We start from the raw sequence: 22,259 nt of genomic DNA, 5'->3' as shown, positions 1-22,259 counted from the left end.
GTGTGCTGGTGGGTGTGTGTGCTGGTGGGTGTGTGTGCTGGTGGGTGTGTGTGTGTGCTGGTGGGTGTGTGTGCTGGTGGGTGGGTGTGCTGGTGGGTGGGTGGGTGTGCTGGTGTGTGGGTGTACTGGTGTGTGTGTGCTGGTGGGTGCGTGTGCTGGTGGGTGGGTGTGTTGGTGTGTGGGTGTGCTGGTGGGTGTGTGTGCTGGTGGGTGTGTGTGCTGGTGTGTTGGTGGGTGTGTGTGTGTGTGCTGGTGGGTGTGTGTGCTGGTGGGTGGGTGGGTGTGTTGGTGGGTGGGTGTGCTGGTGGGTGGGTGAGTGGGTGTGCTGGTGGGTGGGTGTGTTGGTGTGTGGGTGTGCTGGTGGGTGTGTGTGCTGGTGGGTGTGTGTGCTGGTGGGTGTGTGTGCTGGTGGGTGTGTGTGCTGGTGGGTGGGTGTGCTGGTGGGTGGGTGTGTTGGTGGGTGGGTGTGCTGGTGGGTGGGTGAGTGGGTGTGCTGGTGGGTGGGTGTGTTGGTGTGTGGGTGTGCTGGTGGGTGTGTGTGCTGGTGGGTGTGTGTGCTGGTGGGTGAGTGTGCTGGTGGGTGTGTGTGCTGGTGGGTGTGTGTGCTGGTGGGTGGGTGTGCTGGTGGGTGGGTGTGTTGGTGTGTGGGTGTGCTGGTGGGTGTGTGTGCTGGTGGGTGAGTGTGCTGGTGGGTGTGTGTGCTGGTGGGTGTGTGTGCTGGTGGGTGGGTGTGCTGGTGTGTGTGTGTGTGCTGGTGGGTGGGTGTGCTGGTGTGTTGGTGTGTGTGTGTGTGTGTGCTGGTGGGTGGGTGTGCTGGTGGGTGTGTGTGCTGCTGGGTGTGTGTGCTGGTGGGTGAGTGTGCTGGTGGGTGTGTGTGCTGGTGGGTGGGTGTGTGTGCTGGTGGGTGTGCGTGCTGGTGTGTGTGTGTGCTGGTGGGTGTGTGTGCTGGTGTGTGGATGTGCTGGTGGGTGTGTGTGCTGGTGTGTGGGTGTGCTGGTGGGTGTGTGTGCTGGTGGGTGTGTGTGCTGGTGGGTGTGTGTGCTGGTGGGTGTGTGTGCTGGTGGGCGTGTGTGCTAGTGGGTGGGTGTGCTGGTGTGTGTGTGTGTGCTGGTGGGTGTGTGTGCTGGTGGGTGTGTGTGCTGGTGGGTGTGTGTGCTGGTGGGTGTGTGTGTGTGCTGGTGGGTGTGTGTGCTGGTGGGTGGGTGTGCTGGTGGGTGGGTGGGTGTGCTGGTGTGTGGGTGTACTGGTGTGTGTGTGCTGGTGGGTGCGTGTGCTGGTGGGTGGGTGTGTTGGTGTGTGGGTGTGCTGGTGGGTGTGTGTGCTGGTGGGTGTGTGTGCTGGTGTGTTGGTGGGTGTGTGTGTGTGTGCTGGTGGGTGTGTGTGCTGGTGGGTGGGTGTGCTGGTGGGTGGGTGTGTTGGTGGGTGGGTGTGCTGGTGGGTGGGTGAGTGGGTGTGCTGGTGGGTGGGTGTGTTGGTGTGTGGGTGTGCTGGTGGGTGTGTGTGTGCTGGTGGGTGGGTGTGCTGGTGGGTGTGTGTGCTGGTGGGTGAGTGTGCTGGTGGGTGTGTGTGCTGGTGGGTGTGTGTGCTGGTGGGTGGGTGTGCTGGTGTGTGTGTGTGTACTGGTGGGTGGGTGTGCTGGTGTGTTGGTGTGTGTGTGTGTGTGTGCTGGTGGGTGTGTGTGCTGGTGGGTGGGTGTGCTGGTGGGTGGGTGTGTTGGTGGGTGGGTGTGCTGGTGGGTGGGTGAGTGGGTGTGCTGGTGGGTGGGTGTGTTGGTGTGTGGGTGTGCTGGTGGGTGTGTGTGCTGGTGGGTGGGTGTGCTGGTGTGTGTACTGGTGGGTGTGTGTGCTGGTGGGTGTGTGTGCTGGTGGGTGAGTGTTCTGGTGGGTGGGTGTGCTGGTGGGTGTGTGTGCTGGTGGGTGGGTGTGCTGGTGTGTGTGTGTGTGTGCTGATGGGTGTGTGTGCTGGTGGGTGGGTGTGCTGGTGGGTGGGTGTGTTCGTGGGTGGGTGTGCTGGTGGGTGCATTGCGCGAAATCGCGCATCTATGAGCGACATCCACATAAACTGCTGGGACCATGGTTGTGTACTCGAATCTCATTCTCAGCACCCTTTTTTCTTCCTTTTTTCAGCCGTTTTTTTGCAAAAAGTCCTCGAGCTCGATTTTTTTTGATCGATCGTTCTTCAAGGAAAGACGAGTGGACAATCGATCAACAGGGCCGAGGACGAATGCGTCTGGTTGGAGTTCTTGCGTGGCACAGGATGACCAGACACACATATAGATACATTGCGACGATCTAATCTGCACAGTGTTTCCTAATACCGCACGCACGACGGTAAGTACAATTCATGTGATTTCAAATTGTTTGTGATCTACAACGTCGCGAGCAGGACGGAAATACAGCAACAGCACGACAACCGTTATACCAGGCAGTAACCAACAGTCACCTCCGTCACATTCTCCAGATCAGAAGGCAAGTGAGGCAGTGAACATGAAGAAATAAAGTATGAAAGAATGAAAAGTGAATAATTCAAAAATCTCAGAAACGTTGAACGTAAAAAACACTGAGAACAAGAAAAGTGACTTACTTCGATGGCAAAAGACAAAGCGAATGTTCCTCGTATGGACCTGGCTCTTGCGGAATCAGCCACACTGTGGAACCATGTGTTTGATTCCACAAGGGATGGCTACCTGCTCCTCACCAACCAGCCTCCACGACGGTGGTAAAGTCGCCAAAAATACGAAAGTTGAACATTTTGTGCATGCATGCAATAGAAAATTTGTGCTGAGTATGTCGAGTGGCCATTCGCACAGGACAAAGCCGTTGCGCAAGCTGTGACCCTGAAATTTCGTCCATTGGTAGTGAGGGTAACCCTGAGCTGGAAAGTGTAAGGGATGGCATGCTACACTCCCCCGCATACGCTTGACAGCACGATTTGAGGCGTGGAGTAGTAATATACCAGTATCTTACTACCCCCTGATACCTGATGCATGGACGTCGTCATCTTCATCCCGCAGATCGAAAATGTACAGGTGTCGCGTGATTTCGCGCAATGGGGTGAGTGGGTGTGCTGGTGGGTGGGTGTGTTGGTGTGTGGGTGTGCTGGTGGGTGTGTGTGCTGGTGGGTGGGTATGCTGGTTGATGGCTTTGTTGGTGTGTGGGTGTGCTGGTGGGTGACTGTGCTGGTGGGTGGCTTTGCTGGTGGGTCGGTGTGCTGGTGGGTGGGTGTACTGGTGGGTGGCTGTGCTGGTGGGTGGGTGTGCTGGTGGGTGGGTGTGTTGGTGGATGGGTGTGTTGGTGGCTGGGTGTGCTGGTGGGTGGGTGTGCTCGTGGGTGGGTGTGCTGGTGGGTGGGTGTGCTGGTGAGTGGGTGTGCTGGTGGAAGGGTGTACTGGTGGGTGGCTGTGCTGGTGGGTGGCTGTGCTGGTGGGTGGCTGTGTTGGTGGGTGGGTGTGTTGGTGGGTGGGTGTGTTGGTGGGTGGGTGTGCTGGCAGGTGGGTGTACGGGTGAGTGGGTGTGCTGGTGGGTGGGTGTGCTGGTAGGTGGGGTTCCTGGTGGGTGGGGTTGCTGGTGGGTGGGTGTGTGTACTGGTGGGTGGGTGTGCTAGTGGGTGGGTGTGCTGGTGGGTGGGTGTGCTCGTGGGAGGTTGTGCTGGTGGGTGGGTGTGCTGGTGTGTGGGTGTGCTGGTGGGTGTGTGTTCTGGTGGGTGTGTGTGCTGGTGTGTGTGTGCTGGTGGGTGTGTGTGCTGGTGTGTGTGTGTGCTGGTGGGTGTGTGTGCTGGTGGGTGTGTGTGTGCTGGTGGGTGTGTGTGCTGGTGGGTGTGTGTGTGTACTGGTGGGTGTGTGTGCTGGTGGGTGTGTGTACTGGTGTGTGTGTGTGTGCTGGTGTGTGGGTGTGCTGGTGGGTGTGTGTGCTGGTGTGTGGATGTGCTGGTGGGTGTGGGTGTGCTGGTGGGTGTGTGTGCTGGTGGGTGTGCTGGTGGGTGGGTGTGCTGGTGGGTGGTTATGCTGGTGGGTGGGTGTGCTGGTGGGTGGGTGTGCTGGTGGGTGGGTGTGCTGATGAGTGGGTGTGCTGGTGGGTGGGTGTACTGGTGGGTGGCTGTGCTGGTGGGTGGCTGTGCTGGTGGGTGGGTGTGTTGGTGGGTGGGTGTGTTGGTGGGTGGGTGTGCTGGCAGGTGGGTGTACGGGTGAGTGGGTGTGCTGGTGGGTGGGTGTGCTGGTAGGTGGGGTTCCTGGTGGGTGGGGTTGCTGGTGGGTGGGTGTGTGTACTGGTGGGTGGGTGTGCTAGTGGGTGGGTGTGCTGGTGGGTGGGTGTGCTCGTGGGAGGTTGTGCTGGTGGGTGGGTGTGCTGGTGTGTGGGTGTGCTGGTGGGTGTGTGTGCTGGTGGGTGTGTGTGCTGGTGTGTGTGTGCTGGTGGGTGTGTGTGCTGGTGTGTGTGTGTGCTGGTGGGTGTGTGTGCTGGTGGGTGTGTGTGCTGGTGGGTGTGTGTGCTGGTGTGTGTGTGTACTGGTGGGTGCGCGTGCTGGTGGGTGTGTGTACTGGTGTGTGTGTGTGTGCTGGTGTGTGGATGTGCGTGTGGGTGTGTGTGCTGGTGTGTGGGTGTGCTGGTGGGGGTGTGTGCTGGTGTGTGGATGTGCTGGTGGGTGTGGGTGTGCTGGTGGGTGTGTGTGCTGGTGGGTGTGTGTGCTGGTGGGTGTGTGTGCTGGTGAGTGTGTGTGCTGGTGTGTGTGTGTGCTGGTGGGTGTGTGTGCTGGTGGGTGGGTGTGCTGGTGTGTGTGTGTGTGTGTGCTGGTGGGTGTGTGTGCTGGTGGGTGTGTGTGCTGGTGGGTGTGTGTGCTGGTGTGTGGATGTGCTGGTGGGTGGGTGTGCTGGTGTGTGGGTGTGCTGGTGGGTGTGTGTGCTGGTGGGTGTGTGTGCTGGTGGGTGTGTGTGCTGGTGGGTGTGTGTGCTGGTGGGTGTGTGTGCTGGTGTGTGTGTGTGCTGGTGGGTGTGTGTGCTGGTGGGTGGGTGTGCTGGTGTGTGTGTGTGTGTGCTGGTGGGTGTGTGTGCTGGTGGGTGGGTGTGCTGGTGGGTGGGTGTGCTGGTGTGTGTGTGTGTGTGCTGGTGGGTGTGTGTGCTGGTGGGTGGGTGGGTGTGCTGGTGTGTGGGTGTACTGGTGTGTGTGTGCTGGTGGGTGGGTGTGCTGGTGTGTGTGTGTGTGCTGGTGGGTGTGTGTGCTGGTGGGTGGGTGTGTTGGTGTGTGGGTGTGCTGGTGGGTGTGTGTGCTGGTGGGTGGGTGTGCTAGTTGTTGTGTCATGTACTGACATAAGGAAGTCGTTTATTTTACAGACAGATGAGTGTAGATATAGTGAAGAGTCAGGGAGGCCTTGCCCAGCAGAGCATGGTATCGTGCGTAGCACGGGGGTAGTGAGAGGTCACGTACCGTCTATACATGGCGACAGGCAGGGGAAGGACTATGCCGTGAATGGGTGAAAGGGTAACATGATACAGGATAGGACATCTCCCCCTTTTTGAAAAAAAATTAAAGAGAGCAAAAACACAACAGCTGGGAAAAAAACTGTTATGGAGAAAAGGCAAGACAGATACATGTACGGGTTGTACATAGCCGGGCACATAGAACAGAACTATGCAATGTGCGGGAGAGCAATAGCAATAGCATGAAGCCAGAGAGAGTTATATGGTAGCGATCAATCTCTGCGGTGGCTGGATGTTGTTGCGAGCACGGAGAGTTGGCTGTGACGTAGGCACAGGCTGTTGTTGCGGGACTAGCGCGGCCGGTGGTACTGCTGGCACCGGTCCGGGAGGAGTCACTGGCTGGAGCAACTTCACTGCACGGCGGTTTCGGCGCAGAAGACCGGATGAGGTGGCGATGTTGTAGGAGCGATCGGTGAGTTGCTCAACCACTGTACCCTCGCGCTTGTCGTCGACCCACACTTTCGCTCCCAGTGGCAGAGGGGAGAGCGACTTTGCTGCGAAGCGTTGATCGAAGTGATCTTCTTGCCGATGCTTAGCCTCCTGCTCCTTGGCCCGGAGAGCGGTGATGTCTGGCCAGGAGGGTTGCAGGAGATCAGGTGGGCACGGAAGATTGGTGCGGAGCCTGCGGCCGTACAATAGTTCGGCGGGCGAATAGCCGTTGGCCAGGGGTGTGGAGCGATACGCTAGGAGGGACTGCTGTAGATCACCTGGCGCACGGATGAGTCGTTTGGCAGTCTGCACGGCGCGTTCTGCTTCGCCGTTGCTTTGAGGATGCTTCGGGCTGCTGGTCCGATGCGTGATGTTGCACGACGACATAAACTGTGCAAAGGCGTCGGAAGCGAACTGTGGCCCGTTATCGCTGACGAAGATGTCCGGATAGCCGTGGGCAGCAAATATGCTCTTCAGATGAGTAATGACGGTCCGTGACGTAGTCGATGAGAGACAAGCGACATCAATGTAACGGGAGAAATAGTCGACGGTAATCAGGTACTGGCGGCCGTCGACATCACAGAGATCCGATGCGATACGCTGCCACGGACGCTCGGGGAACGGAGTTGTCTGAAGAGGCTCTGGAGACTGATGACGCTGCTTGATACAGGTAGTGCACTTGGTGACGAACGCCTCGATGTCGGCAGAGATACCTGGCCACCATGACGAGAAGCGGGCACGGGCTTTACTCTTCGTGACACCTTGGTGACCATCGTGCAGCTTCTGGAGGATCTCAGGCTGTAGCACGGACGGAACAACCAGGCGAAAGCCGTGGCACAAGACACCTTGCATGTGAGACAACTGGCCTCGCTCACGATGGAACGGCTTGATGTTGTCAGGGACGGTAGCAGGCCAGCCATGGATGACGTAGCGCATCACACTGGATAACACGGGATCTTCAGACGTAGCCTTGGCTAGGTCGGCGAGAACGGATGGACTCGTGAGATCTTCGGCAGTGGTTGATAAAACCATGCCGATGTCGTCTTGCAGAACGTTGTCAACTGATGCCGATGCTGGCGCTCGTGAAAGCGTGTCAGCCACCACCAGATCCTTGCCGGGAACGTGTATGGCTTGGACTTCGTACCGGAGGAAGCGGAGCAGCATTCGTTGGCATCGGATGGGGACCTTGTCCAGGTCTCTGGTGTTGATCAGTGGCACTAGCGGCTTGTGGTCCGTCTGCACTATGAACCTGGGAGCGCCGAAGAGGTACTGGTCTAACCTCTCGCACGTCCACACCGCTGCGAGGCATTCCTTTTCGATCTGCGCGTAGCCTTGTTCCGTCTTGGTCAGGGAACGGGAGGCGTAGGCTACTGGGCGCCAGTCGCCATCGTGCTTCTGGAGCAGAACACCACCAATGCCATAGCTGCTGGCATCGGCACTGACCATGATGGGACGCTTGGGGTCATAGTGCACTAAGCACGGGGCTGAAACGACGAGCTCTTTCAGCCGACGGAACGCGTCCTGCTGTGGGGAGTCCCAGAACCAATCAGTGTCGGTGTGCAGGAGCTGACGGAGGGGCGCTGAGATCGTAGCCAATTCCGGGATGAATCTGGCGACGTAGGTGAAGAGACCTAAGGCACGGCGAAGCTCAGGAACATTCGTAGGCTCCTTGAGGTCGTCAATGGCGGAGACTTTGCTGGGGTCGGGTTTCACACCGGACCCGCTGACGATGTGTCCCAGGTACTTGACTGACGACTGCTTGAGGTGGCATTTGTCGGGGTTCAGAGTGATGCCTGCGTCGGCAAGGACCTGGCGCGTTGTGTCCAGCCGGTGGTCGTGTTCAGCTTCGTTAGCGGCGTGGACCAGAACGTCGTCCATGAATACCTCGGAACCTTTGACGTGGGAGAGGAAGTCCTGCAGGCGTCGCTGGAAGATTTCCGGTGCAGAGGTTATACCGAATGGCATCCGGAGGAATCGGAACCGACCCACAGGCGTGATGAACGTGGTCAGCTTGGATGCAGACTCCGTGAGAGGCACTTGCCAGAAGCCGCTGTTGGCATCCAGCGTGGAAAAGACAGTAGATCCGGCGAGCCTAGCCAGTGTGTCCTCAACTGTCGGAAGAGGGAAGTGCTCGCGCTTCACGTTGCCGTTCAGCTTCTTTAGGTCTACGCAGATCCGTACGCGACCATTTGGTTTACGAACCGGCACCATAGGAGAGCACCAGTCAGAGGGACCCGTTTCCCGGACGATGATGCCCATTTCCTCCATACGTGCGAGCTCTTCTGTGACCTTGTCCTGTAGAGGCAGAGGCACACGGCGGGCAACACCACAGTGGTACGGCGTGGCGTCGTCCACGAGCTTGATATCAGCTGGGGGTCCAACCATACAACCGATGGGCTGTGCTGGCTTGCTGGTACACGATTCTGCTGCATCTAAACGCTGGATCAGGCGAAGTCGGAGGCAGTCTCTGCGACTCAACAGGTTGGTAGATCCAGGACCATCGATAACTACAATCTCCATAGAGAACAGTTCACTCTTGTGCATGGTGTCTGCAGTGAACTGACCCTTGATGGATAGAGGTGCACCAGATGGACCAAGGAGTTTGGTAGTGGATGGTGTGAGTACAGGGCGTTGTACGAGATTCTGATACGTGGAGTGCGTGATACATGATACATCTGCACCTGTGTCGATCTTGAATATCAAATTTGTCGAGCTAACAGGCAGACTTACTGACCAGGCGTCGGTGGACTGGGAAGGACTGGCGTTGGATGACAGCTCTGCAACACCACCCATGAATGGCGACGGGGACGCGAGCGATTCATCTTCGACAGCTCTGGCACCACGCGTGGTTGCTGGAGTGGAAAGACAGACGGCGGCGAAGTGGCCCTGCTTGCCGCATGAATTACACTTGCGACCAAACGCAGGACACGCAGAACGGTTACTCTTGTGCGAACCAGCGTGGCCACACCACGGACATGTTGAAGCTGCAGTGCCGCTCTTCCTCTGCGTGGACGGCGTTGGTGCAGGCTTCGACGGAACGCCGCTGCGCTGGCGGCGACTCCTTGCATCTTGCTGCTTTCCTCCAAAGCGGGATGCAGCATTGACCTGCGGCCTGGCGGCTTGCGCTGCAACGTCTCCGGAAATTTTCTCGGCCTGCCTGGCCCTGAGAACTGCGTCCGTGAGGGTGAGTTTTGCGGGCTCAATCAGCTGCAGCTCCTTGGCGACTTGACGATCCAGAATGTGAGCCACGAGGCGATCTCGAATTCTGTTGTCCTTCTGGTCACCAAAGTCACAGAACTTCGCTGCTGCGTGAAGGTTCCGAACAAATTCTTCCACGGACTCTCCTGGAAGATGGACACACTGTTCGAAAATGGTCCTCTGGTGAAACACGTTCAATGCTGGCGTAAAGTAAGCATCCAGCTTCGTCATGACCTTGTCATACTTGTCCTCGTCTCCAACGGTGTCGAATACCAGTTGATCGAAGACAGTTTCGGCCTCTGGGCCCAGCGAGTAGAGCAACGTAGAGATTTGCACTTTCTCGTCTTTCGCGTTGAGCTCTGAGGCGAGGCGATATCTCGCAAACCGGCGTTTCCAAGCCGGCCAGGCATCTGGAATGGAGAAATCAAAGTCTGCAGGCGGCGCGAACTTGGCCATTTCTACTCGAAGTGTAGACCTGGTTGACTAACTTCTGACACCATGTTGTGTCATGTACTGACATAAGGAAGTCGTTTATTTTACAGACAGATGAGTGTAGATATAGTGAAGAGTCAGGGAGGCCTTGCCCAGCAGAGCATGGTATCGTGCGTAGCACGGGGGTAGTGAGAGGTCACGTACCGTCTATACATGGCGACAGGCAGGGGAAGGACTATGCCGTGAATGGGTGAAAGGGTAACATGATACAGGATAGGACACTAGTGGGTGGGTGTGTTGGTGGGTGTGTGTGTGCTGGTGGGGGTGTGTGCTGGTGGGGTGGGTGTGCTGGTGGGTGGGTGTGTTGGTGGGTGGGTGTGCTGGTGGGTGGGTGAGTGGGTGTGCTGGTGGGTGGGTGTGTTGGTGTGTGGGTGTGCTGGTGGGTATGTGTGCTGGTGGGTGTGTGTGCTGGTGGGTAAGTGTGCTGGTGGGTGTGTGTGCTGGTGGGTGTGTGTGCTGGTGGGTGGGTGTGCTGGTGTGTGTGTGTGTGTGCTGGTGGGTGGGTGTGCTGGTGGGTGGGTGAGTGGGTGTGCTGGTGGGTGGGTGTGTTGGTGTGTGGGTGTGCTGGTGGGTTGGTTTATTACACTGTTCTCGACGTCGTCCACAGGTTTTCCGAGGCAATTTCTTCCAGCTCAAAAATGGACGATTGTCAGCTAGATTTCGTAGAACGTAGGCTGGTACCTGGCAAGGTCTAACCAGGGAAGTCCCTTTTGATGACGTCATTGAATTGGCCTGACCATGTGGACTACACGTGCCAAGATTGGAGGAAATCCACGGAGGCGTTCGCGCGAAAATAATCGAAAGATTACTTGGGCACCATGTACCGCACACATATGGCGCTTTTGAAGTTTCGAATGATACTACTTGTTCTCGCGTCGAGGACCTTTGCCCAAGTAGTTTCTAGTCATGGCTGTCTAGACAAGGGAGTAGGAGCCCAAGTCTTGGAAACTTGCTTGGCGTGGCTAGAGCAAAATCAACAAGTAAGTTTCAGACGCAACCACCAGAGGTCACCAGGTAGCCTGTTCGCAGAGAAGTACGGGTACTGTTCTTTGGTGCAAACATAGCTCCATCCAGCTACGAACATCTTCTTCCTTTGTCATGTCTTTACTTGAGAACGTTTACCAGGCATGGGTGAAGAAGAATATTAGCTCATGATGTCTCTTTTCCTGAATGAATCGAGCTCAAGCAAACCAACAAACAGGCTTCTTGTCGAGTGTCGATTTTAATTTTTACTCCTTGCCGGCCTGCGCTGAGCCTGATCCACGACCTGATTTCAGTGATCGCCATTTTTTCTTGTCGGCCATGCGCCTCATAGATTTCCGCATGAGGTAAGACATGCGCGAACACGCTGCGCAGTGCGTTTGCTGATATCCCTACCGGTGGGTCTGTTTCCTGGCTGGTCGGCGTGTGGGCTGGTCGGTTTCCACAACTTTCCAGTTTCGTCGGCTTCAAGGCTGATCTGTGTGCGAGCTGGTTAGGGTGCGGGTGGGTTGGTGTGCGGGCTGGTTGATTTGCGGGCTGGTCGGTATGAGGATGGGTCATGCATACAGATCGGTCTTGCGTGCTAGCTGGTCGTGCATGCGTGTGGCTCACACGTGCTAGCGGGTTGTGCATGAGAGAGTCGGTCCGTTGGCTGGTTGCTGACCCGGCAGCTTATTTCAATAGCATGTTGAGCCATGGGCAGGTTGGTGTGTTGTGGTTTGGGGCTAAGGTGGACTGTGGTTGGGTTAGCATGAATGTTGTTTGGGGGGGGGGGGGGGTGGGGGGTTGCTAAGGTAAATTGGTGTCTGGGAGTTGTGTGTGTGTGTGTGTGTGGGGGGTGGGGGGGGGGGGAGTTGGAGGGGATGCGGAGTTGGAATTTGGTCCCAGTAAGCTGAAATGTAGAAAGTAATCCGATGATGGTTATGTGCATGTCTGTGTGTTTGTGTGTCTGTCTGTGTGTGTGTGTGTGTGTGCGTTTGTCTGTGTGTCTGTGTGTCTGTGTGTGTCTGTGTGTGTGTCTGCGTGTGTCTGTCTGTCTGTCTGTCTGCCTTTCTCTCTGTGATTGTAGAAACTTCAGCCATCACCCCAGTGTCCACATCCATGGATTCGCCGTCAGCACTGGCAGGAGACGAGCAAGTATCCGCAAGTGTCTCCTCTACATCAGCAGCAGTACCAGTAGCAGCAGAAAGTGAAGGGGATTTCCCTTTCACACACCCCAGTGCAAACAGTCCAGCATCACCAATTACTAGTTTTGTTGATACGTACGTACAGCATGCAACACAGCATAGCCACAGCAGCAGCACCATCAGTGGTGACAACAGCAACTTCACGTATCCAGTTCAGGATGCAGCAGCGTATGGTCATCGTCTACAGAATCCAATCACTGTATCACGTATGTTGGAGAGGATACAACCAACAACAGCATCAGGTCAGTTTGTTCGTAATGTTGTCTCATCCACTGGTGGTCACTGTGACCTGTCTCAACTGTCATCAGAGCTGGACACTGCCGACTTGGGTAAGGGATTAGTGCATGTTGGTGTGTTTATGTTGGTGCATGCACAGGTGTGTGTGTGTGTGTGTGTGTGTGTGTGTGTGTGTGTGTGTGCGTGTGTGTGTGTGTGTGTGTTTGTGCAAGTGCGCGCACACATATGTGTGTGTGTGTGTGTGTGTGTGTGTGTGTGTTTGCGTGCTAGCTAGTTTTGTTGGTGGGTTCACATATCGTATTATCTCTATTACAAGCTCAGTCTCTTGTAGGAGAATTGTAAAATTTATAACATCCCTATGCTTTTTTGCCTAGGTCATCAAGGTGGTAGACGGTGTCGGATTACCCTCGACCGTACCTGTCCCGTACCGTACCATCAAAGACGGCTGGCCACAAACAGCTGGTCAATATTCAAATGCGAGATCATAACGTGAAGCAACTTGAAAGAATTAGTATGTATGCGAAGTGTATCGGGGATACATGCAGGGCAATAGTGCGGGTTCGAATCCCAGGTTATGTCTTGAAAAAAAAGGAGAAATGAAAAATTTACTTTGTTTTTTTGCCTAGGTCATCAAAGCAAAAAAGAATAGCGTAGGGCCCTGAGCTTCCAAGCTCTCTCTTTTATGAGGTGGAATTTCACTGGCCATTTTAACATTTACCTGCACAACTTTACATTTTTGAACAATAAATAATGGCTATGTGGGTATTGGGGGTAAGGTCATAGTTTGTGGCATTGAACTAATACACAAGTTCCAAAGTCTGTGTACGTGTGTACGCACTCTCATGTATTCGTGTACTGTACTTGTGTCATTTTCTGCGTGTTGTTTTTGTGCATATTAGTCTCGTCTGGTCCTGGGCAAGTGGAGAGTCATAGCTTATGGCCACAATGAGCACCGGCATTATCCGAAGCAGGAGCAACTCTATCAGAGGCTGACATAGAACCAAATACAGCATACGCCAGAATTGCAGAACACGATGCAGGTCTCTCATCATGTCTTCCTCTGGCATGTCCGTCATCGTCAAGTTTGGATCCAATTCGTGATAATCTATACCTTGCAGCAACAAGTGGCAGTTATACACAGGTACTGCAAGATACCATACCACCCTTGTCTTCCATCACATCACCTACATATTACCAACATCAAAAACACACCCTGCAACAGCAACAACAGCAGCAACAACAGCAGCAACAAGAGCAGCAGCAGGGCCACCAGAACCTGCAGCAGCAGCAACAGCAGGAACAGCATCACCACCAGCACCACCAACAGCGGGACCAGCACCACCAGCATCAGCAGCACCAGCAGCAACACCAGCAGCAGCAGCATCACCACCGGCAGCAGCACCGGCAGCAGCGGCACCAGCAGCAGCAGCAGCAGCATCACCACCAGCAGCAGCACCAGCAGCAGCAGCAGCGGCACCAGCAGCAGCACCAGCAGCAGCAGCAGCACCAACAGCAGCAGCGGCACCAGCATCACGAGCAGGCCGGACAGCATCACGACTTCCAGTCGTCTGCTTCACAGATGTTTGCAAGGATTCCATTGTCGACGGATGTCGGCACACGATTTTTAGACTTCAACCAATCCTCCCCTAGCCGCCAGAGTAAGTGTTATGTGCAATGTGATTATCTATCAGACATTAATTTGTATGGCATGCATTGCTTACTAAGCAGAAACTGATTGTTCCTGGTAAATAGTGTGACAAGATTGCAAGGAACTGAAGACGATCACCATACCCTGTCGGGTATTTCTATCCGGGCAACAAGGGTACCCTATCGGGTATTTCTATCCGGTTAGCAAGGATACCCTATCGGGTATTTCCATCCGGGCAGCAAGGGTACCCTATCGGGTATTTCTATCCGGGCAGCAAGGGTACCTATCGGGTATTTCTATCCGGGTAGCAAGGGTACCCTATCGGGTATTTCTATCCGGGCAGCAAGGGTACCCTATCGGGTATTCCTATCCGGGTAGCAAGGGTACCCTGTCGGGTATTTCTATCCGGGCAGCAAGGGTACCCTATCGGGTATTTCTATCCGGTTAGCAAGGGTACCCTATCGGGTATTTCTATCCGAGTAGCAATGGTACCATATCGGGTATTTCTATCCGGGCAGCAAGGGTACCCTATCAGGTATTTCTATCCGGACAGCAAGGTACCCTATCGAGTATTTCTATCCGGGCAGCAAGGGTACCCTATTGGGTATTTCTATCCGGGCAGCAAGGCTACCCTATCGGGTAGTTCTATCCGGACAGCACGGGTACCCTATCGGGTATTTCTATCCGGGCAGCAAGGGTACCCTATCGGGTATTTCTAGCCCGGCAGCAAGGGTACCCTATCAGGTATTTCTATCCGGACAGCACGGGTACCCTATCGGGTATTTCTATCCGGGCAGCAAGGATACCCTATCGGGTATTTCTATCCGGTTAGCAAGTGTACGCTATCGGGTATTTCTATCCGGGCAGCAAGGTTACCCTGTCGGGTATTTCTATCCGGACAGCAAGGGTACCCTGTCGGGTATTCCTATCCGGGTAGCAAGGGTACCCTATCGGGTATTTCTATCCGGGCAGCAAGGGTACCCTATCGGGTTTTTCTATCCGGTTAGCAAGGGTACCCTATCAGATATTTCTATCCGGTTAGCAACTGTACCCTGTCGGGTATTTCTATCCCGGTAGCAAGGGTACCCAATCGGGTATTTCTATCCGGGTAGCAAGGGTACCCTATCGGGTATTTCTATCCGGGTAGCAAGGGTACCATATCGGGTATTTCTATCCGGTCAGCAAGGGTACCCTATCGGGTATTTCTATCCGGGTAGCAAGGGTACCCTATCGGGTATTTCTATCCGGGTAGCAAGGGTACCCTATCGGGTATTTCTATCCGGGTAGCAAGGGTACCCTATCGGGTATTTCTATCCGGGTAGCAAGGGTACCCTATCGGGTATTGCTATCCGGGTAACAAGGGTACCCTATCGGGTATTTCTATCCGGGTAGCAAGGGTACCCTATCGGGTATTTCTATCCGGGTAGCAAGGGTACCCTATCGGGTATTTCTATCCGGGCAGCAAGGGTACGCTATCTGGTATTTCTATCCCGCAGCAAGGGTACCCTATCGGGTATTTCTATCCGGGTAGCAAGGGTACCCTATCGGGTATTTCTATCCGGGTAGCAAGGGTACCCTATCGGGTATTTCTATCCGGGCAGCAAGGGTACCCTATCGGGTATTTCTATCCGGGAAGCAAGGGTACCCTATCGGGTATTTCTATCCGTGTAGCAAGGGTACCCTATCGGGTATTTCTATCCGGGTAGCAAGGGTACCCTATCGGGTATTTCTATCCGGGTAGCAAGGGTACCCTATCGGGTATTTCTATCCGGGTAGCAAGGGTACCCTATCGGGTATTTCTATCCGGGCAGCAAGGGTACGCTATCTGGTATTTCTATCCAGCAGCAAGGGTACCCTATCAGGTATTTCTATCCGGGTAGCAAGGGTACCCTATCGGGTATTTCTATCCGGGTAGCAAGGGTACCCTATCGGGTATTTCTATCCGGGTAGCAAGGGTACCCTATCGGGTATTTCTATCCGGGTAGCAAGGGTACCCTATCGGGTATTTCTATCCGGGTAGCAAGGGTACCCTATCGGGTATTTCTATCCGGGTAGCAAGGGTACCCTATCGGGTATTTCTATCCGGGTAGCAAGGGTACCCTATTGGGTATTTGTATCCGGGCAGCAAGGGAACCCTATCGGGTATTTCTATCCGGGTAGCAAGGGTACCCTATCGGGTATTTCTATCCGGGCAGCAAGGGTACGCTATCTGGTATTTCTATCCAGCAGCAAGGGTACCCTATCGGGTATTTCTATCCGGGTAGCAAGGGTACCCCATCGGGTATTTCTATCCGGGTAGCAAGGGTACCCTATCGGGTATTTCTATCCGGGTAGCAAGGGTACCCTATCAGGTATTTCTATCCGTGTAGCAAGGGTACCCTATCGGGTATTTCTATCCGGGTAGCAAGGGTACCCTATCGGGTATTTCTATCCGGGTAGCAAGGGTACCCTATCGGGTATTTCTATCCGGGTAGCAAGGGTACCCTATCGGGTATTTCTATCCGGGCAGCAAGGGTACGCTTTCTGGTATTTCTATCCAGCAGCAAGGGTACCCTATCAGGTATTTCTATCCGGGTAGCAAGGGTACCCTATCGGGTATTTCTATCCGGGTAGCAAGGGTACCCTATCGGGTATTTCTATCCGGGTAGCAAGGGTACCCTATCGGGTATTTCTATCCGGGTAGCAAGGGTACCCTATCGGGTATTTCTATCCGGGTAGCAAGGGTACCCTATCGGGTATTTCTATCCGGGTAGCAAGGGTACCCTATCGGGTATTTCTATCCGGGTAGCAAGGGTACCCTATTGGGTATTTGTATCCGGGCAGCAAGGGAACCCTATCGGGTATTTCTATCCGGGTAGCAAGGGTACCCTATCGGGTATTTCTATCCGGGTAGCAAGGGTACCCTATCGGGTATTTCTATCCGGGCAGCAAGGGTACCCTATCGGGTATTTCTATCCGGGCAGCAAGGGTACCCTATCGGGTATTTCTATCCGGGCAGCAAGGGTACCCTATCGGGTATTTCTATCCGGGCAGCAAGGGTACCCTATCGGGTATTTCTATTCCGGCAGCAAGGGTACCCTATCGGGTATTTCTATCCGGGCAGCAAGGGTACCCTATCGTGTATTTCTATCCGGGCTGCAAGGGTACCCTCTCGGGTATTTCTATCCGGGCAGCAAGGGTACCCTATCGGGTATTTCTATCCGGGCAGCAAGGGTACCCTATCGGGTATTTCTATCCGGGCAGCAAGGGTACCCTATCGGGTATTTCTATCCCGGCAGCAAGTGTACCCTATCGGGTATTTCTATCCGGGTAGCAAGGGTACCCTTTCGGGTATTTCTATCCGGGCAGCAAGGGTACCCTATCGGGTATTTCTATCCGGGCAGCAAGGGTACCCTATCGGGTATTTCTATCCGGGCAGCAAGGGTACCCTATCGGGTATTTCTATCCGGGCAGCAAGGGTACCCTATCGGGTATTTCTATCCGGGTAGCAAGGGTACCCTATCGGGTATTTCTATCCGGGTAGCAAGGGTACCCTATCGGGTATTTCTATCCGGGTAGCAAGGGTACCCTATCGGGTATTTCTATCCGGGTAGCAAGGGTACCCTATCGGGTATTTCTATCCGGGTAGCAAGGGTACTCTATCGGGTATTTCTATCCGGGTAGCAAGGGTACCCTATCGGGTATTTCTATCCGGGTAGCAAGGGTACCCTATCGGGTATTTCTATCCGGGTAGCAAGGGTACCCTATCGGGTATTTCTATCCGGGTAGCGAGGGTACCCTATCGGGTATTTCTATCCGGGTAGCAAGGGTACCCTATCGGGTATTTCTATCCGGGCAGCAAGGGTACCCTATCGGGTATTTTTGTACATAGGTTGTACAGTGAGTTGACACTTGTGCTGCATAGAAAGTGTACAGTAAGCATGTAGCCGTGTTTTTTACATGCACCGATGCGAAAACACCATACTTCAACTACCCGATCAGGTTCTCAGGAGCAATCTGCTGCCCGGATACCCGCTCTAATTACGGGTAGCAGAGGCACCCTTCTACCCGAGGACACCCGTCATTTGAAGCATGAGTGTGTTGATGTGGCCTCTTCCACATCTCTATTCCTGTGTTGATGTGGCCTCTTCCACATCTTTATTCCTGTGTTGATGTGGCCTCTTCCACATCTCTATTCCTGTGTTGATGTGGCCTCTTCCACATCTCTATCCCTGTGTTGATGTGGCCTCGTCCACACCTCTATTCCTGTGTTCAGAATTGACTGCATTGCCAAGAACCTGACTTGACATTTGTATGTCTGCCTGTTTGTGGACGTTCATCCATGTGCGGGTGGTTTCTGGTGTATGCGTGCACGCTTGTGTCTGTGTGTCTGTGTGCATGTATGTGTGTGTGTGTATGTGTGTGTGTGTGTGCGCACATGCGTGCATGGATGTGGATGTGAATGTCATTTGTTGTGTATTCGCCCTGTACAGGTCATGGTGAACTCTTGCAGCAGCCGCCAGAACTTGCCTCTACATTTCCACATCATCCAGGCAAAGAACAAACTTTGCCGTCAGCCACAGCAGACACCGTAACAGCAACAACAACAGTATCAGCGCGCAGAGCAGCCAATAGCCAATCAGCAAGATCCGTAACAACACGAGCCAATGTAGCATCAACCCGGGCTGCAGTAGTAAGTGATGACAAGCGTTTTCAGCCACCTCCTCGGAGACTTGCACCAGAAGCACGGTCGACTGAGAAGACAGCTGTGTTGGCGAGAAGAGGATTAAGAGCGTCATCAGCCATGACCACCTCTTCATCGCTTTTGCCAGAAAGTCGAGTAGGAAGTGTGAGAGGAAGATCAGCTGTAAGGTCAAAGCCACGACATCAGCAATATCCTGCATCTGTAGAACGGCATGCACATTCCTTGAGCACACAGTCACCGTTGAACCAAACATCATCATCAACATCATCCTCATCATCACCACCAGTAGCAACACCAGCAGCAGTAGCTTCTTCACAAGCAGCACGATCACTATCATCATCACCAGTGCCAGCAATAGCATCTTTAGCATCCGTAGCAGCACCAGCAGCACCAGCAGCAACACCACCCGCAGCAGCACCACCAGCACCAGCAGCAACACCACGAGCAGCAGCCATAGCGGAGGTCCCACCACCCAGCTACAGTTTTTCATCTGAGTATGGGTCCAATGCAGTAGTGGAAGCTCTTCAACAAGGATCATTACAGCCCTACATAATACAACCTCCTCAGTACGTTATGCTACAGGACCAAAGTGTACAGTGTAGTCTGCAGCAGCATGGACAGCAGCAGCATGGACAGCAGCCGCTATTACCCGTACAACAGAAATTACAGAAGCAGCAGCAACAACAGCAGCAGCAGCAGCAGCAACAGCAGCAACAACAACTGCAAACACAGCAGCAACAGCTACTAACCGTGCAGCAGCAACAGCAGCAACAACAACAACAGCAGCAGCAACAGCAACAACAGCAGCAGCAGCAGCAGCAAAAACAGCAGGTGCAACAACAGCAACAGCAGGTGCAGCAGCAACTGCAGCAGCCACAACAGCAGCAGCAGCAGCAACAACCACAACAACCGCAGCAGCCGCAACTGCAGCAGCAGCAACAACAGGAGCAGCAACCTGGACAACATGAGCAACAACAACTGCAGCAGGAGGAGGAGGAGCAAGCTGGCTTCACAATAACACCACCAATTGGATATCCCTTGACATCAAATGTATCTCCAAACCACCATCTCGTTGGTCTTGATCCAACGTCAGTTCAGCCCGCATCACTGGCAGCACATGTTGCTTTCCCATCATCGCTCAGTTATGCCGGTAGGTTTCTGAGTGTGTTGGTGTGCGTGGGAGGGGGGGGGGGGAGGAGAGGGAGAGGAGGGGAGGAGAGGGGAGGGGAGGAGAGGGAGAGGAGGGGAGGGGAGGAGAGGGGAGGGGAGGGAAGGGGAGGGGAGGGAAGGGTGGAGAGGGGGGGGGGGTGGGGGGGGGGAGTGGAGTACACATTTCCAGGTGCCCGGGGTCGTACATATTGGGTACTGATTTAAATGTACTGTATTTTCCAGGGTGTTAGCTGCATGCTGCAGCACTCCATGCATAATTATTATGTATGTATGGTGTCATTCAACTACTTTTCATGAACTGCACTGCATCATTGCACCAACACAGAGCTTCTAGATGGTATCAGTTCTGAGTGAAGAAAAAACTAGGTAACTTTTCTAGAACTTCTGCCGTGCCTCTCAACTTTTCAGTAACCATTGGTAACGTCTTGTATGTACCGATACCCATCAAGTTAGGTTGCCAGAAATATCAAAATATGAAGTGCGGATTATAGAGCTTTTTCAAGGACGTGGCGTGAGTTGAGGTAGTGGGTGGGTGGGTGGGTGGGTAGAAAACCAGGTGGGAACAAGTGTTCGGCAAGCTACAAGCTCAAACTTCAAAACTGCAATGACGATGCAGGAGACATTGCACAGTATCTTGAAGGGCGCGTGCCCGCTTGACTCGTGCATGCGCACAAGTCGGGACAGATTGCTAAGCTGGCTGATAACTTGCGTTAGGTTGCTGAGCTGGCTATCAACGCTTCTGGTGCATACATGTACTTGGTCCGCGTCAGCAATATTGTCGCTTATCTTTCAGCTTTGTTTATGTGTCTCCAATGCTCACTTGGCAGCCCATTTCATCCCAATTTTGGTTAGTAATTAGTTAGTTTACTAGTACCTGAAAGGTCTAGCTAGAGTTCTAGTGGATTTCGAGAGCGACGGGTGGGTGATTCTGATTGATACAGCGCCGCATCAAAATAGATTATCTTGTTACGCTGTGCAGGCAAGAGCAGTGCCAGTCACAAGAAAGTAATCGCCTACTCGGAATCAGCTCCATTTTGCTGAACGGCCGAGATCGCTCACCTCAGGGATCGCTCGTCAAGCTGAGATCACAGCTCCCTTTTTACCTCCAGCTCAACGCTCGGAGTATCCAGTGCGTCGTGGAGATTTGCAAGTACTGAACGCGTCGTCGTTGTCGTTCAAAATAAAATATTACAAAGAACGGTGTCTGATTCGAACCAAACAGGCTGTCGTGCTTCCCACGCGAAGTCCTGTAGAGAAGGCGATCATCACGATCGACTTCTCTTTAGAAAATAGCCAGGCAGCGGAGAGGAAGAGAGATGACCTTCCAAAAGCAAGAGAGTCGATCCCGAGCAAAAATATTTGTCACCAGCGCCCAGAGCAGCGACGAGGAGGACCGAAAAAATATGAGCCCTTCCTTGGACAATAAATTCCTCATAGCTAGTTGTAATTCTATACCGTACCGTCCATCATACCAAGTTTTATCACTTCAAGTGCACGCGTTGATGTCCAAAGTCTAAGTTCAAAATTTTGAAAGATAAGCGACAATATTGCTGACGCGGACCAAGTATTTTTATAGTCCATGAGAAATAATACTCTCAAGTCTCAACTGATTATCGGCATACCGTACTCTCGCAATTAGTGCCCCTGCGGCACAAATTTTCAGTCCATCAAAAGCCCAGTTCACATTCGACGGGACGCAACGTAGGGATCGATGGGACGCAACGTAGGGATCGATGGGACGCAACATAGGGATCGACTTGACGCAACGTAGGGATCGACGGGACCCAACGTAAGGATGGCCGGGAAGCAACGGGACGGTCTGACGGTGTCCAATGTGAACACCAGGAACGGGAACGCAACCGTACTACCGTACAGATCGGGAAGCGACGGGAAGAGTTGGATCAATTCAACTGTTCATACCGTAGACGGGCGTAGACGGGCGTAGACGGGCGTAGACGGGGACGCAAGCGTACAAAACGGCTGAAATTTGAGTGTGAACAGCAGACGGCGTCGTGCGCCGACTAGTCCCGATTCGCAGTTGGAACGTTTTAGCATTTCGAACACTGCGCTTCCCATGATAACTTACAGAATGGCTAACACGACTTGAGTTGAATTTTAGCATGATAAGTAGGGCTCAAACGGTCACGGTTTTACCCCCAACGGTTAGCTGCTAAGCTAACGGTCGGTTTAACGGTTATAACCTATAAGCCACGGCAATCCTGCGGACTCTTTTTTAACCGTATATTTGACTATACTCATTCAAAAAATGTACCCTATTCAGTACAACGCCCACATGTGCATTCTCTTACATGCTCATTCAAACAATGTATATACTCTCACACGAAGAGACCAGATATGACCGAGTTGACAGCCCAGAAATAATTGCGTACGCGTGCGACAGCCTGCGAAAGTGCATACTTTGCAACGACCTGATACTTGAAAAATTGACTGAAAAGTTACTGCGTAACCGTTATCTTTATCGATCAACCGTTAATTCTTCGTAACCGGTCTGCAACCGGATAATTGGACTAACCGTTTGAGCCCTAATGATAAGATCTCATGTCACTTAGTAATTATATTTAGGGATAGTTCAGGAGCGTGACAGATGAACTATTCTATCATTTCCTGGGGACATTATTTGAATGCAACAACTTTCAGGGCTAATGTTTTGGTCTTCATCTATAACTGTTAATGTGAACTTGATTCCGCTTCTTTCAAGGAGAAATAATTGAAAAGAAGTCCCGAAAAACAAGAAATTAGGTCA

At 53.5% G+C, this 22,259-nt stretch overlaps 2 protein-coding genes across 3 annotated transcripts in view; both read left to right on the top strand.

Annotated features, from left to right (window-relative positions):
* The window catches only part of LOC135827442 (uncharacterized), a 29,189-nt gene extending 10,934 nt beyond the window's left edge, over positions 1-18,255 (top strand). The window contains exons 3-5 of the mRNA XM_065339944.1: positions 11,639-12,085; positions 12,893-13,651; positions 18,114-18,255. Of these exons, the coding sequence (XP_065196016.1) occupies positions 11,639-12,085; positions 12,893-12,942 (497 nt within the window). The 3' untranslated portion in view covers positions 12,943-13,651; positions 18,114-18,255. The remainder of the gene's footprint in view (positions 1-11,638; positions 12,086-12,892; positions 13,652-18,113) is intronic.
* The window catches only part of LOC135827419 (uncharacterized), a 101,357-nt gene that overhangs the window by 70,267 nt on the left and 8,831 nt on the right, over positions 1-22,259 (top strand). The window lies entirely within an intron of this gene.

This window comes from Sycon ciliatum, chromosome 11 (assembly GCF_964019385.1).
Source record: "Sycon ciliatum chromosome 11, ocSycCili1.1, whole genome shotgun sequence".
Lineage (NCBI taxonomy): Eukaryota > Metazoa > Porifera > Calcarea > Leucosolenida > Sycettidae > Sycon > Sycon ciliatum.
The sequence above is the reverse complement of the archived record's forward strand: the minus strand, read 5'-3'. Positions and strand labels throughout refer to the sequence as shown.